An 18,218-nucleotide genomic window follows, 5' to 3' on the forward strand; every position below is an offset into this window, starting at 1 on the left:
TTTAAGCGTCTCATTTCCTAATCTAATTCCCGCGGCATCACCCGATTTAATTCGATTACATTCCATTATCCTCGTTTTGCTTTTGTTGATGTTCATCTTATATCCTCCTTTGAAGCACTGTCCATTACATTCAGCTACTCTTCCAGGTCCTTTGCTGTCTCTGACAGAATTACAATGTCATCGGCGAACCTCAAAGTTTTTATTTCTTCTCCATGGATTTTAATTCCGACTCCGAATTTTTCTTTTGTTTCCTTTACTGCTTGCTCAATATACAGATTGAATAACATCGGGGAGAGGCTACAACCCTGTCTCTCTCCCTTCCCAACTAGTGCTTCCCTTTCATGCCCCTCGACTCTTATAACTGCCATCTGGTTTCTGTACAAATTGTAAATAGCCTTTCGCTCGCCGTATTTTACCCCTGCCACCTTCAGAATTTGAACGAGAGTATTCCAGTCAAAGTTGTCAAACGTTTTCTCTAATAAGGAGACGGCACGACCGTGGGGTCGGGGATTTGTCCGCAATTTTGTGTCGTGAAAGAGGACCCCTAACACGTCACGTAGTTAAAATATTAGGACTCACTACTCGGAAAATCCCGAGAAAAATCGACCCAAAGTTTATTAGGTGCCTTATGAGTGTAAAATTTTTGCCCATTGCCGAGCCGACGCCTGGCCTACGTGGTTAGTGCTCGGACCCTTACGCCAGAGGTCTCGTGTTCGATTCCTCCTCTGGCACTTTCTTTTTTCTTCTGTTGCTTGCAAAGTTGCAGCGCATTTTTACAGGAGAATCGTGAAAGTAATTCCCGGGAAGATTGTATAAAAATTCATTCTATAATTCACCATCAATTATCGTCACCAATATTCCGAGACATTTAATATGCCTGGTTGCCTCAAAATTGTCAGAAACTCGAAAGATTTTCGTAAATGTTAATGGGGCATTTTTTTGTACAGATTTATTGCAAACGCCCTGTTATTGTAAAAACTCCGCTTTTATATGTTGCGAAAGATGTCGCAAAAATTATTGGTTTGTTTGCTTTTACGATAATTACCACTGCGGTTCTTGTTTATAATTATTATATGTATAAAAATTGATGTTTCCCAATCGACTTTGTTATTCTGATTAAAAAGGCAATGTTCCTCCTCATATACTTTGCAATGAAAAATAGAAAACCCACCGCCATGAATTGTGTTGTTGGACAAAAAGAAAATAATTTTTATTCAATAATGTAACTAATTTGTTAAATATAATGTAGGTCTGGGAAACTTTCTGAATAATTGGTGGAATAACCAAAGAAAATGAAACAGCAGAAAAAAAAGTGCCAGAGGAAGAATCGAACACGAGACCTCTGGCGTAAGAATCCGAGTCCTAAACACCTTTTTTTTCCTTTATTAAAACAACCATACATGTACATAAACACAAAAACAAAATAATGAAGTGCTGGAACTGTTCCAACACGAATTGTATCCTACAATAGACTGAAGAACACTTTTCAATATATTGCCATTTGTAAGCTTACAAAATAGAACAAAAATAGTAAACTGACAATAGCCTCTTCAGTCCAGACAGAGACATAGAACCAAAACGCAAACATATATATAATTGACTGTCTTAACTAGAATGGCAGCTCTGTCATTTGATTCATAACCGTCCAAACTCAAAGTCATTTGGAGCATACAAACGGATAACAAGAGATGCACAGGAAATATTTATTAATGAAAACGTCATAATGAAGTTAATAACACCATTGAGAAGTCGGGAGCAGCCCTAGGAACAGGTGTAACCCCTTATTCGTTGTGAATTTGATCGCTACATAGTCTTGCATGTGATTTGTGTCCTTACCGGCATCGAGAATTACCCTACGCCTTGTTTTTCAAAAATTATGTCTAATATGTTAGCAAACATCTTCCTGAAATTTGGGTAACGTTTCATCTTCCAACGTGCAGTTCTCATGTAAGCCTCGAAACTAATGAGATTATCTTCACTATTGTGGATGATGATATATGTCACAAACTGTCCTAACAGCCACATCACGGTGTTGTTCTTGGTAGCGGGAAAATGTTTCGTGTCCGGCCAGAGCAGGATGTCGGTGCAGTGGCTGGCTGGGCTGCTGCGGGTAATCAGGCCCAGCCTCTGCTGCACCCATTTCCAGTTAATGAGATGACCGCCACAAGTGAAGCGATGGCGTAAGGTGTCGACCAGACCACAGCGGACGCATTTATCACTGTCACTTAAACCGATTCTATGCAACCTTTCATTAGTGGGTATAACATCGTTTACCACTTTATACCATGTGGACGCCACTTCAGCAGTGTGGACGGTTAAACTTATGTTATCCCAAACCGCCTTCCAATGAACACTCGGGTATTTATGTTCAATGGGATTCCGGACTTTTGGAGATGTCCATCTTTTTAATAACAGGTGCGTCGTCGGTAAATCCTGCGAGAAATAATGTCCATCAATATAGCTTACTTCAAGAAAAAGCTGCTTGACATGTCGTAGTTTGTAATGTATTTTACCTACATCAATGGGTGGGTGCATATCGGTGGGTTGTAAGGTTCGGAAGAGCCAACTGGTTACGCTGAGAGGTTCCTTATCCAACAAATGGGTGATTCGTTTAATATATAACGCAGTACACTTTCGGCTAATGTCAGGCATGTTGAGTCCGCCGGCCTGTCTGGAAAACGTCAGCGTGGTGTATTTCACTTTGAACAGATGCCCTTGCCAGATAAATCTATTAGAGAGTTTCATCACGTGATTGGCCTGCATCTTGGGGACTGGAAATAGTTGAGCCATATAGTACGCTATACTGAATATATAACTGCTGAGGAGTCGTATGCGTTGGAGAACGTTAACGGACCGCCAATTGTTTTCATAGATGGCACCTTGCATTTTATTGGTGACATGCTTCCAATTTTTTGCATTCATGTTTAGCGGGCATTTGTCGATAATCATCCCCAGAGTGGTGTGGGCTTCGACACGCTTCGCCCAAGGTATAATAACTGCGTCGAATCCTCGAATGTTGACAAAGGTGCATTTACCGGCGTTGATTTTAGCACCGGAAGCACGACAGTACTCGTCTACCGCGGTCTTGAGGGTTGATGCGTCTCCGTCGTTGCGCAATAACACTCCGACGTCGTCGGCGTAAGCACGAACCACGAAGGACGTCCCGGAGATTGAAAGGCCTGCAAGTTTGTCATGAATAGAGCGTAAGAGCGGCTCGAGCGATAAAACAAATAACATCAAGGAGAGAGGGCTCCCCTGCGGCACTCCTCTTTGGACCTCGATGGGTTGAGTAATCTGTCCATTTACGCTGATTCTCGTTGTAATGCCCGTGACGAAATGCTGCACGACATTAATAACCCGTTGATCAAAACCACACCGCTGCAGTAGCTGTAGGAGGTACTCGTGGCGGACGCTATCAAAAGCTTTCCAAAAGTCAGCAATGCGAGATTCACGTTAGTGACTGACGCTGTGGCTATTACATCTCTATATTCCGAAAGGGGCGTCATAATAGTGCGACCAGGGAAGCATGATTGGTGGTTGTGAATGACTTGCTTCATTAACGGTGACAATCTGCTGTTGAGTGCTCTGGCAAAGGTTTTGCAATCAAAATTGAGTAAAGTAATAGGTCGGAAGTTATCTAAGGTTTTTCGGTGTTTGCTTTTTGGTGTCAATACAATTCGGCCTTCCTTCATTTCGGCCGGCACGTCACTCCCTCGCATCATTTCATTGAGAACATCTGTAAATGCGTGCCCGATTATGGGCCAGTAACGTACATAAAATTCCCGTGGCAAACCATCAGCGCCAGGAGATTTATTCGATGGCGAGCCAGAAGTCAGTTCAAGGACTTCGTCTGGAACAAAATCGTGTACGACCGCCGAGTTGTCAGCAGGCGTGACTACGGTTGGCAGAGCGCGCCGTCATCACCATATGTATCGCATTGCGAGTACAGATCCGTGAAGTACCGGTAAACTGCAGTAAGAATACCACTCCGTCGGGTCAAACGGAGTCCATCATCTGTGTCCAGCTCCCCGATAAAAGCTCGCTTGCGATGGGCACGATGTTTTATGAGGTGATACAGCGATGCAAGTTCGTCCTCTTGAAGCGATTTTGCTTTAGATCTGATCTTCAGTCCTTCAAGCTGCGTTCGCTTTATGCCTATAAGCTTCGCCTTTATTTGTTTGATGGTCGTCAGCTCGTTGTTGCTTGGTGTCGTAGTCGCATACAACTCTCGCAGAACTGTCTGGTAAACATCAATAGTGCGTTTGACATCTTGCGCCCGTTGCCAACTGTAGTTTCTTCAGGATAATCGCATTTTCCGCTTGACCACAGCATTCCACCAGGCTATCTTGCTCGGATATCTGCAGCATTGCTTGAGACAATCCGCCCATGTCGTGGAGATGACATCTTGTAGCAAGGCATCGGCGAGAATAGGAACATTTAGGCTCCACGGAATCCTATGCCATTTAGTGTGCTGTTTGGCCAGATTTATCGTGACACAGAGGGCAGAAACTAGCCGGAATGACATCGGCGTCCAGAATATGTTGGCAAATGTTCTCAGAGATGTACAAACGGTCTAGACGGCTACATGCGGTGGTGGTCAGGTACGTGTACTTTACCAGGGTATGAAATTTTAGTTCCCACGCATCCTTCAGCTGCAGGTGACGCACCAGATCATGTAGTTCCCTACAGTAATTAAAGTTTGGCGATTGGTCTTTCCTGTGGATCATACAGTTGAAATAATCACTAATTATCAGCTGGGTTGGGTTGCGGCGTAACAAGTATATGATGTCTTGTTTAAAGAAGTTAGCTCTTTCTGATTTTAAGGTCGTTCCAGATGGAGCATAGATATTGATGAGGGTGACGTCAAAAATTTGGAAAGCTATGCCTCTACCGGAGTCCAACATTTCGATATTACTCACTGGTATTCCGTCTCTTGATAGAATGGCCGTACCTGTACCCCCGTCCGCCACGGTTTTTACGATTGTTGCAAATCCTGATACATAAAAACTTAAGATAGACACTTCCTATAACAGAACTATATCAGCTTCGGACTCATAGATAAACTGTCGTAGCATTGCTAATTTTAAATCTGTCATAACTCTATTAATGTTCAGGGACAAAAACTTATAACCTTGACTCATGATCGTCCGAGACTTGTATGGATAGAGTGTGAGTGATGGGAAGCGTAGGAAGGCCAGTCCATCTCACCGTCGGACTTCGAACCTACATCCGCAGGTTTTGTACCAGTTTTTGCTCTGACTTTACTTTTTGAGTTACTTCCAGCCACAGAGTCCTTTGGTTTCACTTTATTTCGCCGTCGCGCAGTCGTCCGAAGTGTCATAGAAGACGGCGGAGTCGGCGAGTCATGGCTGTAAGCAGTATGTGAAAGTCCTTGCTTCGGAACGGGTGACGGCAAGTCCGAAGACGCGGCTTCAGTAGGCTCACTGTGTTTGTTTGGAGCCGCAATGGCTGTCTGTATACAGCTGTCCGGGTCCTCGTGTTGTTTGGAAGCAGTTTCGAGGTGGCGGCTATTTATGTTATGCTCTACGCCGTGTGCTTCATCCGCTGTGTTTACGAGTTGCAGTTGACTGACTGCCGCCTCTTGTGTGTTAGTCACCTGTGGCGAGTCGACAAGCGGCATCGGAACGGATTACTGTAAACACTCGACTGCCCTCGTATTGTCAGTTTCTGCGTCGGGCGGTTGAATGGGAATTTGACGGGTGGTAACTGTGCCATCCGACACATGCGTGTCCTGTGTGGAGGCCCGTGGCTCCGCGTCATCGGTTTGATTTTTTACTACCTGGTCGCCGGAACCACTACCGTCACTAGTACGTCGTCGTTTGTTACCGACAGATAATGCAACACCGGTGGCGAAGGGGTGATTGGCCACGGGGTTTTGAGGCAAGGGTGGGAAGGTGCCGTTACCGAGATCGTTGTCCTCTGACACAGATGCACTCGGTTGGGAGTCAGTCACAGAAGGCGTCTGATTTTGAGTTAGGACATCAGCCAATGTTAATCTCTGTCGTTGTTGCAGATTGTTTCGAAGTACGACAACGCGCCGTGGGCAATCCTCTCGTAAATGGCCACTCGTGTTACAGATAAAACAAGTGCCTACTTGTCCCTCGTAAATGACATGAGCCTTATAACCACAAACCATTATATAGGATGGGATATTGACTTTAACGGCCATGTCAACGGAGCGAACCCCACTATAACATTGGAGTTTGTGACGGCTCGACCACTTTTCGTTTCTAATCTATCGGATGTCACCGTATTTGGTGAGGACATCTCTAAGAAAACAGTTCTCAACCTCAGGTGGCAAATTGAACACTCGCACTTGTTTATACTCAATGTCAGCTTTAGTTATTGAAACTGTACTCACCGACTGATCACGATGTCAGAACTCTGCTTTCCCACCAGTATTCACCAAAATTTTCTCCACTTGTATCTGGTCTAAAAACTTCACAAAGAAACAGTATTCCGCCATGTCATGATATGCTGTGTGGACCTGATCGGATGTGATGCCAATAATATCTACTATCCAGTCATGGATTTCTAGAGAACTCGGTTGCACATTCCTGGAAGATTTCTCAAATGCAAAACACAGGGTATTCTTACGAGGTACACTGGGAGCCGTAACTGCACTATATGAGCGGTCGAGACCGCTGTGAGTAAATTAAGAAGCTTGTGTACGACGGTAGTGAAGAAGCACTTAGAATATCACAGGTCACAATCCAAGAATTTCTATAAACATGGCTTGCGGCGCTACGACTACGCGGAAGTACCGACACGTCCGATCGCTGTCGCGTCCCAAGCGGAACTGCCCTTAGACCAGACGGCGGCTCGGCAGTGTACTAAAATTTTATGCTCATAAGGCACCTAATAAACTTTGGATCGATTTTTCCCGGGATTTTCCGGGTAGTGCGTGCTAATATTTTAACCACGTGAGGTGTTAGGGGTCCTCTTTCACCACACAAAATTACGGACAAATCCCCGACCCCACGGTCGTGCCGTCTCCTTGTAAGTCTACAAATGCTAGAAACGTAGGTTTGCCTTTCCTTAATCTTTCTTCTAAGATAAGTCGTAGGGTCAGTATTGCCTCACGTGGTCCAACATTTCCACGGAATCCAAACTGATCTTCCCAGAGGTCGGCGGCTTCTACCAGTTTTTCCATTCGTCTGTAAAGAATTCGTGTTAGTATTTTGCAGCCGTGGCTTATTAAACTTATAGTTCGGTAATTTTCTCATCTGTCAACACCTGCTTTCTTTGGGATTGGAATTATTATATTCCTCTTGAAGTCTGAGGGTATTTCACTTGTCTCATACATCTTGCTCATCAGATGGTAGAGTTTTGTCACGACTGGCTCTTCCGAGGCTGTCAGTAGTTCTAATGGAATGTTGTCTAGTCCCGGGGCCTTGTTTCGACTCAGGTCTTTAAGTGCTCTGTCAAACTCTTCACGCAGTATCGTATCACCTATTTCATCATCATCTACGTTCTCTTCCATTTCTATAATGTTGTCCTCAAGGACATCGCCCTTGTATAGACCCTCTATATACTCCTTCCACCTTTCTGCTTTCCCTTCTTTGCATAGAACTGGGTTTCCATCTGAGCTCTTGATATTCATGCAAGTGGTTCTCTTTTCTCCAAAAGTCTCTTTAATTTTCCTGTAGGCAGTATCTATATTACCCGTAGTGATATATATACTGACATACTTTGCATAATGTATTGAATATGCGTGTAGGGCTCCGATAATTACCAAAAATCTTAGTAAAATATAAAGTGATATAAAGGTAATATACCTTGTGGTCGCTATAGAGACGCTCAACTGCTCAGTCTTTTTTTATGTAATTTACAGTTTGTGACCAGAATTGATGTGGCAGAGTTGGATGCATTAAACAGAATTATGAGGAGGCTCATGTAGAAACTCTTTCTTCAGGGAAAATGTGAAGGAATCGAAAATGAAAAGATCGTCGGAAGGAATGATTCAGCATGTAGGAAAGTGAATTCAACCACCGATAAAATTAAAAGCAATGATCGCCATATTACGAGTGCAATGGTAATTGCACTGTTAAACGCAGAGAAAAGAGCTGGTACGTGGAAAGAGTATACTGAAGGCCTCTCTGAGACGCAGAACTCACCTGATGACGTGACGGAAGAGGAGACTGCAATCGATAACGAGGACATAGGCGACCCAGTATTAGAAATTAAAACAGCTCTGGAAGACATGATATCAAATTAAGAAGAAGGAATAGATAATATTCGATCTGAATGTCTAAAATCATTGACTGAAAGAAGTATATGGCGTGTTGATCGAACAAGTCATTAGCTTTAATTATCTAGGGACGGTTACCACGATCTATAAGCGGAGTATGCGCTGATATGAAACTTACTGGCAAATTAAAAGGGTGTGCCGGACCGAGAATCGAAATCGGAATCTTTGCCTTTCGCCGGGTGGTGCTCCTCAGACTGTAGAGTGAAAATTTCATTCTGGAAACATCCCCCCGAGTGTGGCTAAGCCATGTCTCCGCAATATCCCAGTTCTGCAAGTTTCGCAGGAGAGCTTCTGTGAAGCTTGGAAGGTAGGAGACGAGGTACTGGCGGAACTAAAGTAAGGGGGGGGGGGGGGGGGGTTGAGGGGCGTGCTTTGGTAACTCAGTCGGTAGAATACTTGCCCGCGAACGGTGAAGGTCCCGAGTGCGAGTCTGGGTCCGGAACACTGTTTCTATCTGGAAGGAAGTTTCTCTAGGAATTATCACAATCCAATTATACTCTACAACACGAATTAAGTCACTGCCTATGCTACTGTTCATATTTTGACTTGTCCACATCAGTGTGACCTGTGACCATCGACATTATTCGATGCCAACATGCAACAAACACTCAAAGACGGCAGAGAGTATAATATGCGTGCGGCGAGGTGGTGGGTGGTGGTGGGGGAGGGGGGGGGGCGAGAAGGTGGAAGGGCGTAAAGGGGACGCGTGTAACTATGCAGTCGTTGTCTTAATGCGGAAATGGAGCGATTTATCTGACGTGTAACTGTTGAGCAACTCACTGCCCAGAACAACCAAGGAGCTACCAACAGTGTGCTCTCAACGGCAGCTCAGCAAGCACTGCTGAGTATGTGGAATCGCCGTAGGCGCCTGGTTCATGCACCCATGTTGACTGCTGTTCACCAGTGATGAAGTCTGGAATCTGCACGCCAGTACCGCAACTGGACGTGCAATGAGTGGCGACAGGTGGCTATTTTAGATGAATCACATTTTGTGCCCCATCGGACAGTTGACCGTTGGCATGCAAGCCGTGAAACATGCACACATTCTGCAACCAAGACGGAGCCTCATGGGCTGCGGAATATTTTCATCGCATTATGTGTGTGATCACGTCATATTGGGAGGCACAAGGGGTCAAGAGAAGTACGCATCTCCCTTGAGAACCATGTCCACCCCTACATCCGGTTTATTTTCCGTAGACACGATACCATCTACCAGCAGGACAATGCCTTGTGTTACACAGCTGGCAGTGTATGTGCGCGGTTCGAAGAGCACAAGGACGCGTTTACCGTACTCCCCTGGCCACCAATCTCTCAGGATTTAAACCCAATCGAGAACCTGTGGAATCACGTCGATTGGGTTATACACACCATGGATCCTCAATCGAGAGAGCTAGACAGCTGAGTACTACTGTATAGTCCGCCGGCGCTGCATCCCCGACGGTACCTTTCAATAACTCGTAGACTCTCTTCTGCAAACTTCGCAGTGGTCTCCACACTGACATTTGCTTATTCGGGCTTTGGACAGGTGGTCACGTTAGTGCGAGTGGACAGTGTACCTTCGTATCCGTCATCGCCTTCTGCTATTTCTCTTTTCCTCATGGCCTCTTTTTTCCCTTCGAACCAGCAACCTCCGGTCTACTTCTTCTTCTGCTTTCCTGAGGATGGTACATCAAAATTTTCTTTTGCCGTATGTCACCCGTCATTCTCTTTGCTTGGCCATACCAGGCGAACAGATGTACTTGTATTCCATCTGTGATACTCTCATTTCTCTTGGTGATTTTATCCAGTAAGCTCCCAGAACGCGCATCCACAGATCGTTATAGCCTCTACGGTACATCTACAGAACATCTGTTTTACTTTACAACTCATCTTAGAAGACCGTTAGAGGCAGTTCAGCTACTGGACTGCGGCTTTCCGAAGGCTTTCCGAATCACTTGTTCCGTCTTCCGTGATGTTGTTGAATATCGATTCCTGGCTGTATGCAGTTATTACGCAACGCTGTGCAAGGCGGGTGACCTTGAAAGGGACTTGGTCGCTGGCGCTGTCCCGCGCCGGATCGCGCTCTAGTTCTAACAGAGAGCGATCCGCAGTTAATGTGTACTTCCGGTGCGGCAACGCCCTTCCGGTATGCGCTGATTGGCTGCCTGCGCTCTTATCACTGGCCACATCCGTTGGAGGGGGCCCAGTCTCGCTCGTGAGGCAACAGCATGTTCATTTGACTCGAGGCAGCCGCACTGTACACACAGCCATGCCTTACCGTCGGAGAAGATATTCAAGGAGGAATCGACTTCCAGTTTACAAGAATGTTGATACATTTGATTTGACTCCAAAGAATACAGCTCAGCAACAGCTACTTGGGGGACCTATTGCTTTTGTAGGGTGTAAGATTTTATACGTGATGTGCTGGCCCTCTACTATTATGTGTCCTATATTTTCGTCACTGCATAGATATTCTGCCTTTTGAAAATGTACTTTCAGTCTCCACTTATCATTTTGCTCTAACAATTTACTTAGATTAGGGCAGACATCCTCTTCAATGGCCACCACTACCTGACCATCTTCGAAGAACAAGGGGTACAGTCAACTATTCATTGTTATCTGAATTTCCATTCCTACACATTTCGTACTCTACAAGTGTATTGATGCGATAATTGTAAGCTTTATTATGTAGGCTTTGTCGTTTTAGGGAGAAATCAGGCAAATATAAGTAGATTTAGCCAAACACAGATTATTTTGAAGTACACATTGGATATTTTTAAAAGTAATACTAAAAACCGTGAACATTCCAAAAGGGGCAGGAAAGTCATTCCATCACTATGACACACCCCTGTGAAGTTATTATTTACCGAGAAGGTGTGGCAGTAGTCAAGATAGGGCAATTTCGGGGTGGTTCCTCCGAGAAGGAGGCAGTCGATAATCTGTCTCGTGCCTCCTCAGTGCACAACAAGCAGCCTGTTTGCAGTGGCCTGTCTTCGATGAGACGTAAAACCGAAAACCCTCCTTCCTCCTTCTTCCGTCACAGACGTGAAAAATACACAAATTCCACAAGAACAAGTAAAATATTACACTGAATGACCATTCCAGCTTTAGAGCCCGCTGAAACGAGAGGTATCCTTGTTAATGGACGTTTCAGGGAATGAAAGATGACATACGATAAGAATTAGACCTATACAGCGTCGTACATGAAGTAGGTGAGTACAGTAAACGGAGTGACCACTGAACCCCTATATCAGTTGGCAAGCCAAAGTGAAAGACCGAAGAAGCAACATACCAGTACTAGAGACGCACAAAGACCACGTGAATGACACAAGCAGTGTATTTCGCCTAATTTTTAAACGATGATCATGATGACGACAATGATAACGATGACGACGTCGATGTTGATGTCGACGGGGACAATGATGATTGCGATGACGACCAAGATATCTACGACGATGACGAAGACTGCAATGACTACGACTATGAAAATGCTGATGATGAGAATGAAGTAGTTGATGATGCTGACGTTGATGACAATGTAGGAGAAGGAGAGCAGCGGTATCTACATCTGTCCTCGGCAAACCACGTGAAATTCATAACCGAGGCTACTTCTCATTGTGCCACGTACTTTGGCTTCTTCGTAATCCATTCACTTACGGAGCGTGGGAAGAATGACTGGTTAAAACGAATGTTTAAATGACTCATCCAGCAATAACAATTCTAATTTTACGTTCGCAGGTGTTGTACGTAGGGACTTGAAGAATGGTTCTCAATTCTTAACACAATAATAATGGTCTAGAAACAGTGTAAGTTGGGCTTCGTTGGATAATTGGTTTCTACCTTCAAGCGTCTGTCGGTTCAGATTCTTCAGCATTTCCTAATGCCTGCCTCTGGGTCAAAGGTAATGTCACAGTTGTTGCCAAAGCGTCATCCTCTAGAAACAAGTCACAATATAACACAAATACCATAAGATAAGGTGCTAGTATTATTGTGTTAACAAACTGTATTGCCACCTCATAGTATCGCTGTTTAGTACATCTTGCCAAGGTAACAAGCATTTTAGAAAGAAGTAGCATTTCAGTCATCGTCATGACTTAAATACTTCGTTCTACATTTGGAGAACTCATCTAAGACATATTATAAGTGTGATATGTAATATTTTGTCCTCAAGGGTACATCAAACCAGTGGCGTTACCTTCCCTCCTCGACGTCAATGACTCCTTCGTGGGACGACCAGCTCTGCTCAGCGGCTGGGGAATGACCGAATGCAGTAAGTGTAGTGACTTACTTCTTTTTGTTGCACGTACTGAAATACAGAACAAAATGAATTCTGTTTCTGTCGGTGAGTACCTCTTGTATTCTTTCCAAAAGTAAAAGTTTGTATTGTGTATATGTTCATGCTGGAAAGTATGAAACTATACATCGTTTCTGACATGGCGAAATACAACTGGCAAACTACGGCCGTTCAGTAATGACCGTCTGCACATTAATAAAAGAGGTAAACTACTCGTCATTAAAATTGCTACACCAGGAAGAAATGCATATGATAAACGGGTATTCATTGGACAAATATAATACACTAGAACGGACATGTGATTACATTTTCACGCAAATTGGGTGCATAGATCCTGAGCAATCAGTACCCAGAACAACCACCTCTGGCCGTAATAACGGCCTTGATTCGCCTGGGCATTGAGTCGAACAGAGCTTGGATGGCGAGTACAGGTACAACTGCCCATGCAGCTTCAACACGATACCAAAGTACATCAAGAGTAGTGACTGGCGTATTGTGACGAGCCAGTTGCTCGGCCACCATTGACCAGACGTTTTCAGTTGGTCAGAGATCTGGAGAATGTGCTGGCCTGGGCAGCAGTCGAACATTTTCTGTACCCAGAAAGGCCCGTAGAGGACCTGCAACATGCAGTCGTGCATTATCCTGCTGAAATGTATGGTTTCGCAGGGATCGAATGAAGGGTGGAGCCACGGGTCATAACACATCTGAAATGTAACGTCCACTGTTCAAAGTGCTGTCAATGCGAACAAGAGGTGACCGAGACGTGTAAACAATGGCACCCCACACCATCACGCCGGGTGATATGCCAGTATGGCGACGACGAATACACGCTTCCAATGTGCGTTCACCGCGATGTCGCCAAACACGGATGCGACCATCATGATGCTGTAAACAAAACCTGGATTCATCCGAAAAAATGACGTTTTGCTATTCGTGCACCAGGTTCGTCGTTGAGTACATCATCGCAGGCGCTCCTGTCTCTGATGCAGCGTCAAGGGTAACTGCAGCCATGGTCACCGAGCTGATAGTCCATGCTGCTGCAAACGTCGTCGAACTGTCCGTGCAGATAGTTGTTGTCTTGCAAACGTCCCCATCTGTTGACTCAGGGATCGAGACGTGGCTGCACGATCCGTTACAGCCATGCGGATAACATGCCTATCATCTCGCCTGTTAGTGATAGGAGGCCGTTGGGATCCAGCACGGCGTTCCGTGTTACCCTCCTGAACCCACCGATTCAATATTCTGCTAACAGTCATTGGATCTCGACCAACGCGAGCAGCAATGTCGCGATACGATAAACCGCAATCGACCTTTATCAAAGTCGGAAACGTGATGGTACGCATATCTCGTCCTTACACGAGGCACAACAACGTTTCATCAGGCAACGCCTCTCAACTGCTGTTTGTGTATGAGAAATCGGTTGTAAACTTTCCTCATGTCGGTACGTTGTAGGTGTCGCCACCGGCGCCAACCTTGTGTGAATGCTCTGAAAAGCTAATCATTTGCATATCACAGCATCTTCTTCCTGTCGGTTAAATTTCGCTTCCTTAGCACGTCATCTTCGTATTGTAGCAATTTTAATGGCCAGTAGGGTGATCGAACGCTGAACGCTCTTAAGTTCAGGATTTTGGAGTTAGAAATTTATTTGATGTTGTGTCGCTAGTGTTAAAAATATCGTTGGTTTCACACGTATATAATTTCGTAACCAAAAAAGTCACCCATCAGTGCAAGCCAGCATTCCCGACCTATAAAAACAAAGATATACAACCACGCAACTGGTTGCTGCAAGAATTCGGCAACAATTCCCACTACAATCTTAAATGTTTCTGTTCAAGTTAGCAGTGTCTGCCGAAATCGATCAGGAGTTAAAAGTGATTCTGACCAATATTATGTTTGGCTGAAAATATGGTTCAAACATAGTTCAATAGATTTGCAAGTTCTGCAACCAATGTCCACTTGTATCTGCTCGTAATAGCTCTCTCATCTCCCAGCCCCCAACTGCAACTACACTTCCCTTCACTGCCTTAACGCCTTAATATTTCAGGATGCTTCCTATTAATCGAACCTTTCTTTTAGCCAAGTTGCGAAGTAAACTACTGTTGTCCTCAGTTTGATTCAATAGTCTTCTTCAGCCGATACGTAGGAAGGTGGCATTGTGGAAGACATTAAAAATTCAAACTTACGTTTCTCTAATAACACATAAAATTATGAAAACAAATTACTAATGCATTGACTTTAGTTCTGTTTATAATGTTTGTGTTTTTTTCACTAAATTTTTCCTGAGATATTAGTTCAAGCTACTTAAAGATTCAAAGCGGGGACGTTAATAAAATAATTAAAATTAAGCAATAGCTTTTTATTTGTATTCTGTGTCGTGGGTAGTTCAAATATCTGCATTGTCTACAGTGGACCAGTCACCTGAATGTAAGGTTTAATGAACATGGTGGATTCGAAATCACATATCAGATGTGCTGCATAAGTGAAACGAAGCAGTCCGTTTCAAAATCTGTTGTGTAATTATGAACTGTGTGTCGTCCCATCTTCCAGATAATGTTTGGCTAGTTTGATATGCCCAAAAGACTGGGAACTGGACACGTGTATTTGACTCGCTCACTCATATCCGTACATATGAATGTGTTGAGAGTGTTTGGTACCGACAAAGTCGTACAAACTCGAGCAAAATGATGTCAGAAACAACTTCACATACAGTGAGTCCGGAGACAGTGTCACGTGGCTGTTGACTTCTGCCGCATTGGTTTGGCGCTCATGACGACCCTTGGGAGAAGCAGCACAAAGGGAAGTCTTATCTTGCCACTGGCCTTAGATCAGGAGCAAACGACTATATGCTCCAACCGTCCTGTTCGGTGGAAACCTTCGATGAAGAGTGATGCGTCCGCTCACTCTGTCATCAAGTACACAAATGTGTGGGGCACTGACCGGTGATGACAGAGGTCAGTAACAAAAACTCTGTGCCCATCCCACCCGCACAGAAAGCATAGTGCAAATGACTCGTTAAACAGTAGTTATCTCCGTTTACATTCCTATCCTAGTGATAACGGCGATGTGTTACGTTGTTGCGTAAATTAGTAGTGTTTTTCTTTTCCATGTTGGTATTCTGGCTGATGTGGGTTTATTTACTGACTGTCATTTTTTTATTTTAGTTCACTGTTGCTATCTCAGTTTACTTGTTCTCATTTTGTTGTTTGGAGATAGTGAGTGGAACTGTGGATACTAGAAAATGGAGTGACAAATGGAGAAACAGGAACATTTGCGACATATTCTTCTGCTTGAGTTCAATAGAAGGGTGACAGCAGCAGAGGCAGCCTAAAATATTTGCGCCGCGTATCGGGATAATTTAATTGGACAGAGCACGGCAAAAAAATGTTTTTTTAATTTTAAGGAGGGTCGTTTTGACATTAGTAACTCTGCACATGGAGGAAGACATTCAAGGTTTGACAAAGATTGTTTAAACGCATTAATTCACAATGATACACGTCATTGTGCTCGGAACTGGCAGGCGTGATGAAGTGTGATCTTTCCGCCATCGAGCGACATTTGCATGCAGTGAAGGTTCAAAAATCTAGTTTATGGGTACCGTAAGCTCTAAGCCAAAATTACAAAAATCAGCAGGTGGCCACATGCGCATTTATGCTTGTTCGTTATCAATTGGCTCGTGAAAGACACCGACCATTCCTATCCTGTATCGCTAATGGTGCCGAGAAATGGTGTCTTTATAACATATGCGAAAGAGAAAAGTGGTTGAACCCAAACAAAGCAGCAATTCCTCGTTCGAAGGATTGCGCGAATCCACAAAAGATATTTTTTACGCATCTGATACACATGTAATCATCGCTCCTGACATTCACTCTCAATAACTGAGACGTGGTACAGACGCAGCGCAAGAATAACGACCAGGAAGACTACTTGAAGTGAGGCTACGCACGATAACGACTATCCGCATTCGGATATATAATGAAAAAAAAAGTACTATAGGGCAGTTAGGTTGACAAGTAATTACACACCGACCTTATTCACCTGATGTAGCGCGCTCAGGTTTTTACGTTTTCCGCTCTCTGTCGAACAACCTTCAAGGAACTGCCTTTCCGGATGAAAATACGCTCCGAACATGGCTCGTCGAGTACTCCGCAACAAAACCACGTGATATTTGTTAAAGTTGCCTATTCAAGATAGCAAAAAACCGGATTTTTTTTGGAACATCAGCTACATTGTAACAAACAGCGCCGCAACTGTGGATACCGATGAAAGAAGACGGGTATACGATGCAGTGGTTATAGAAACGTCACTGGACACAATATATTGCTGAAATTTGCTGAAAGCGACATTGTTTAAAAACTCACTATTTTAAGCAGCGGCAACTTTCAATAAATGATGCGTACATCCAGTCGGTTACATAAAGTTAACTGCAATAAGACTTGGCCAGATTTAAGATCCACTAGGGTTACCCACTTCAAAAGGAATAAGGTCACACTACGTTAAAATTATCAGCATAGACTATGAATTGAAACACTCAAGTTAAATGGCAAAAATCATAAATTTAAGTCTTCCATGAAAAGCAACAAGATTAAGATCAAGTTTCCTCTTTGGCTAGAAGTGAAGTTTGTGAATTAAAGAGTCCATGTGAACTAGTATGTAAGAATCAGTTAGCAGAAATAGAAACCTTATCTAACAATTTCGATCAAGTGATATCAGGAGACACTAAATAAGTCCAAGTTGTTGAGTGCAAAATTCAATTCACTATTTTGGAAAATACATCTGATACGTTAAATCAGAATCTAATGTACTTGTATCTGTCAAACACGTTTCTAAAAAAGGTGATGGTGAAATATGTTGAATTAGAATTACTTAAGTTGGTTACATGTGATGCAGTATGCGATATGTAATCAGTGGTATCTTTTAAATTATTTGAGGGAATATTTCTTAAATGTTCGATAAATATTAAGAGAATTAGAATTATTGTTGGTCAGTTAAGAAGAGAAGCTGCTGGGTGTGCTTTTAAATACGAAGATATATTTAAAATATTGAGTAAGTTTCAAGCAACATTGAACAGAGAATTTCTGTGCTCTAGAGAGTATACTGGATAATATAATGATTGTAAACTTTGAAAGTTATTTTAACTACAATGAATATTCAGTTGAAACTTTGAATGTAGTGTGTGTCAGCGACGTATGGCTACTAATAGAGCATTAATGAGTTTAGTGCTCGTATTTCAATAAGTATATGGACATAAATCTATATTTGAATTGAGCATTAAGCTATGATGGGTTTTACATGAAGTATTGTATCAATTTTGGTGACTTCTGAGAAGCACGTTTATTGGCGACAGACCCTAGGTTGTGTCAGGGTGCTACATTACGTATTTATGTAGTATTTACTACAAGGAAGTGAATATTTTATGGAAAGATTGAAATAATAGTCATTTATTGCTCAGATCTAAGTGGAGACTATGTTTCTTAATGCTGAGGGTGACATGGATAATTGCTCATTAACCAGTCAAAGGACTGAAAAGAAACTTTTCTTTAGTTAAAACTTATTTAGCGATAGTTATACAAGTATGTTTAACTTAATTTATTCACTTGAGGTGATATAGCCCTAATTATTTGTACATTTATTTGTTTATAGTCTAATGAAAATAATGAAGTTCCAAGAGTTTGA

The 18,218-nt window shown here is 43.3% G+C and overlaps 1 protein-coding gene across 1 annotated transcript in view; it reads left to right on the plus strand.

Moving 5' to 3' along the window:
• The window catches only part of LOC126419433 (chymotrypsin-like protease CTRL-1), a 192,202-nt gene that overhangs the window by 112,032 nt on the left and 61,952 nt on the right, over positions 1 to 18,218 (plus strand). Inside the window, exon 4 of the mRNA XM_050086622.1 lies at positions 5,484 to 5,608. Within this exon, the coding sequence (XP_049942579.1) occupies positions 5,484 to 5,608 (125 nt within the window). The remainder of the gene's footprint in view (positions 1 to 5,483; positions 5,609 to 18,218) is intronic.

This window comes from Schistocerca serialis, chromosome 9 (assembly GCF_023864345.2).
Source record: "Schistocerca serialis cubense isolate TAMUIC-IGC-003099 chromosome 9, iqSchSeri2.2, whole genome shotgun sequence".
NCBI lineage: Eukaryota > Metazoa > Arthropoda > Insecta > Orthoptera > Acrididae > Schistocerca > Schistocerca serialis.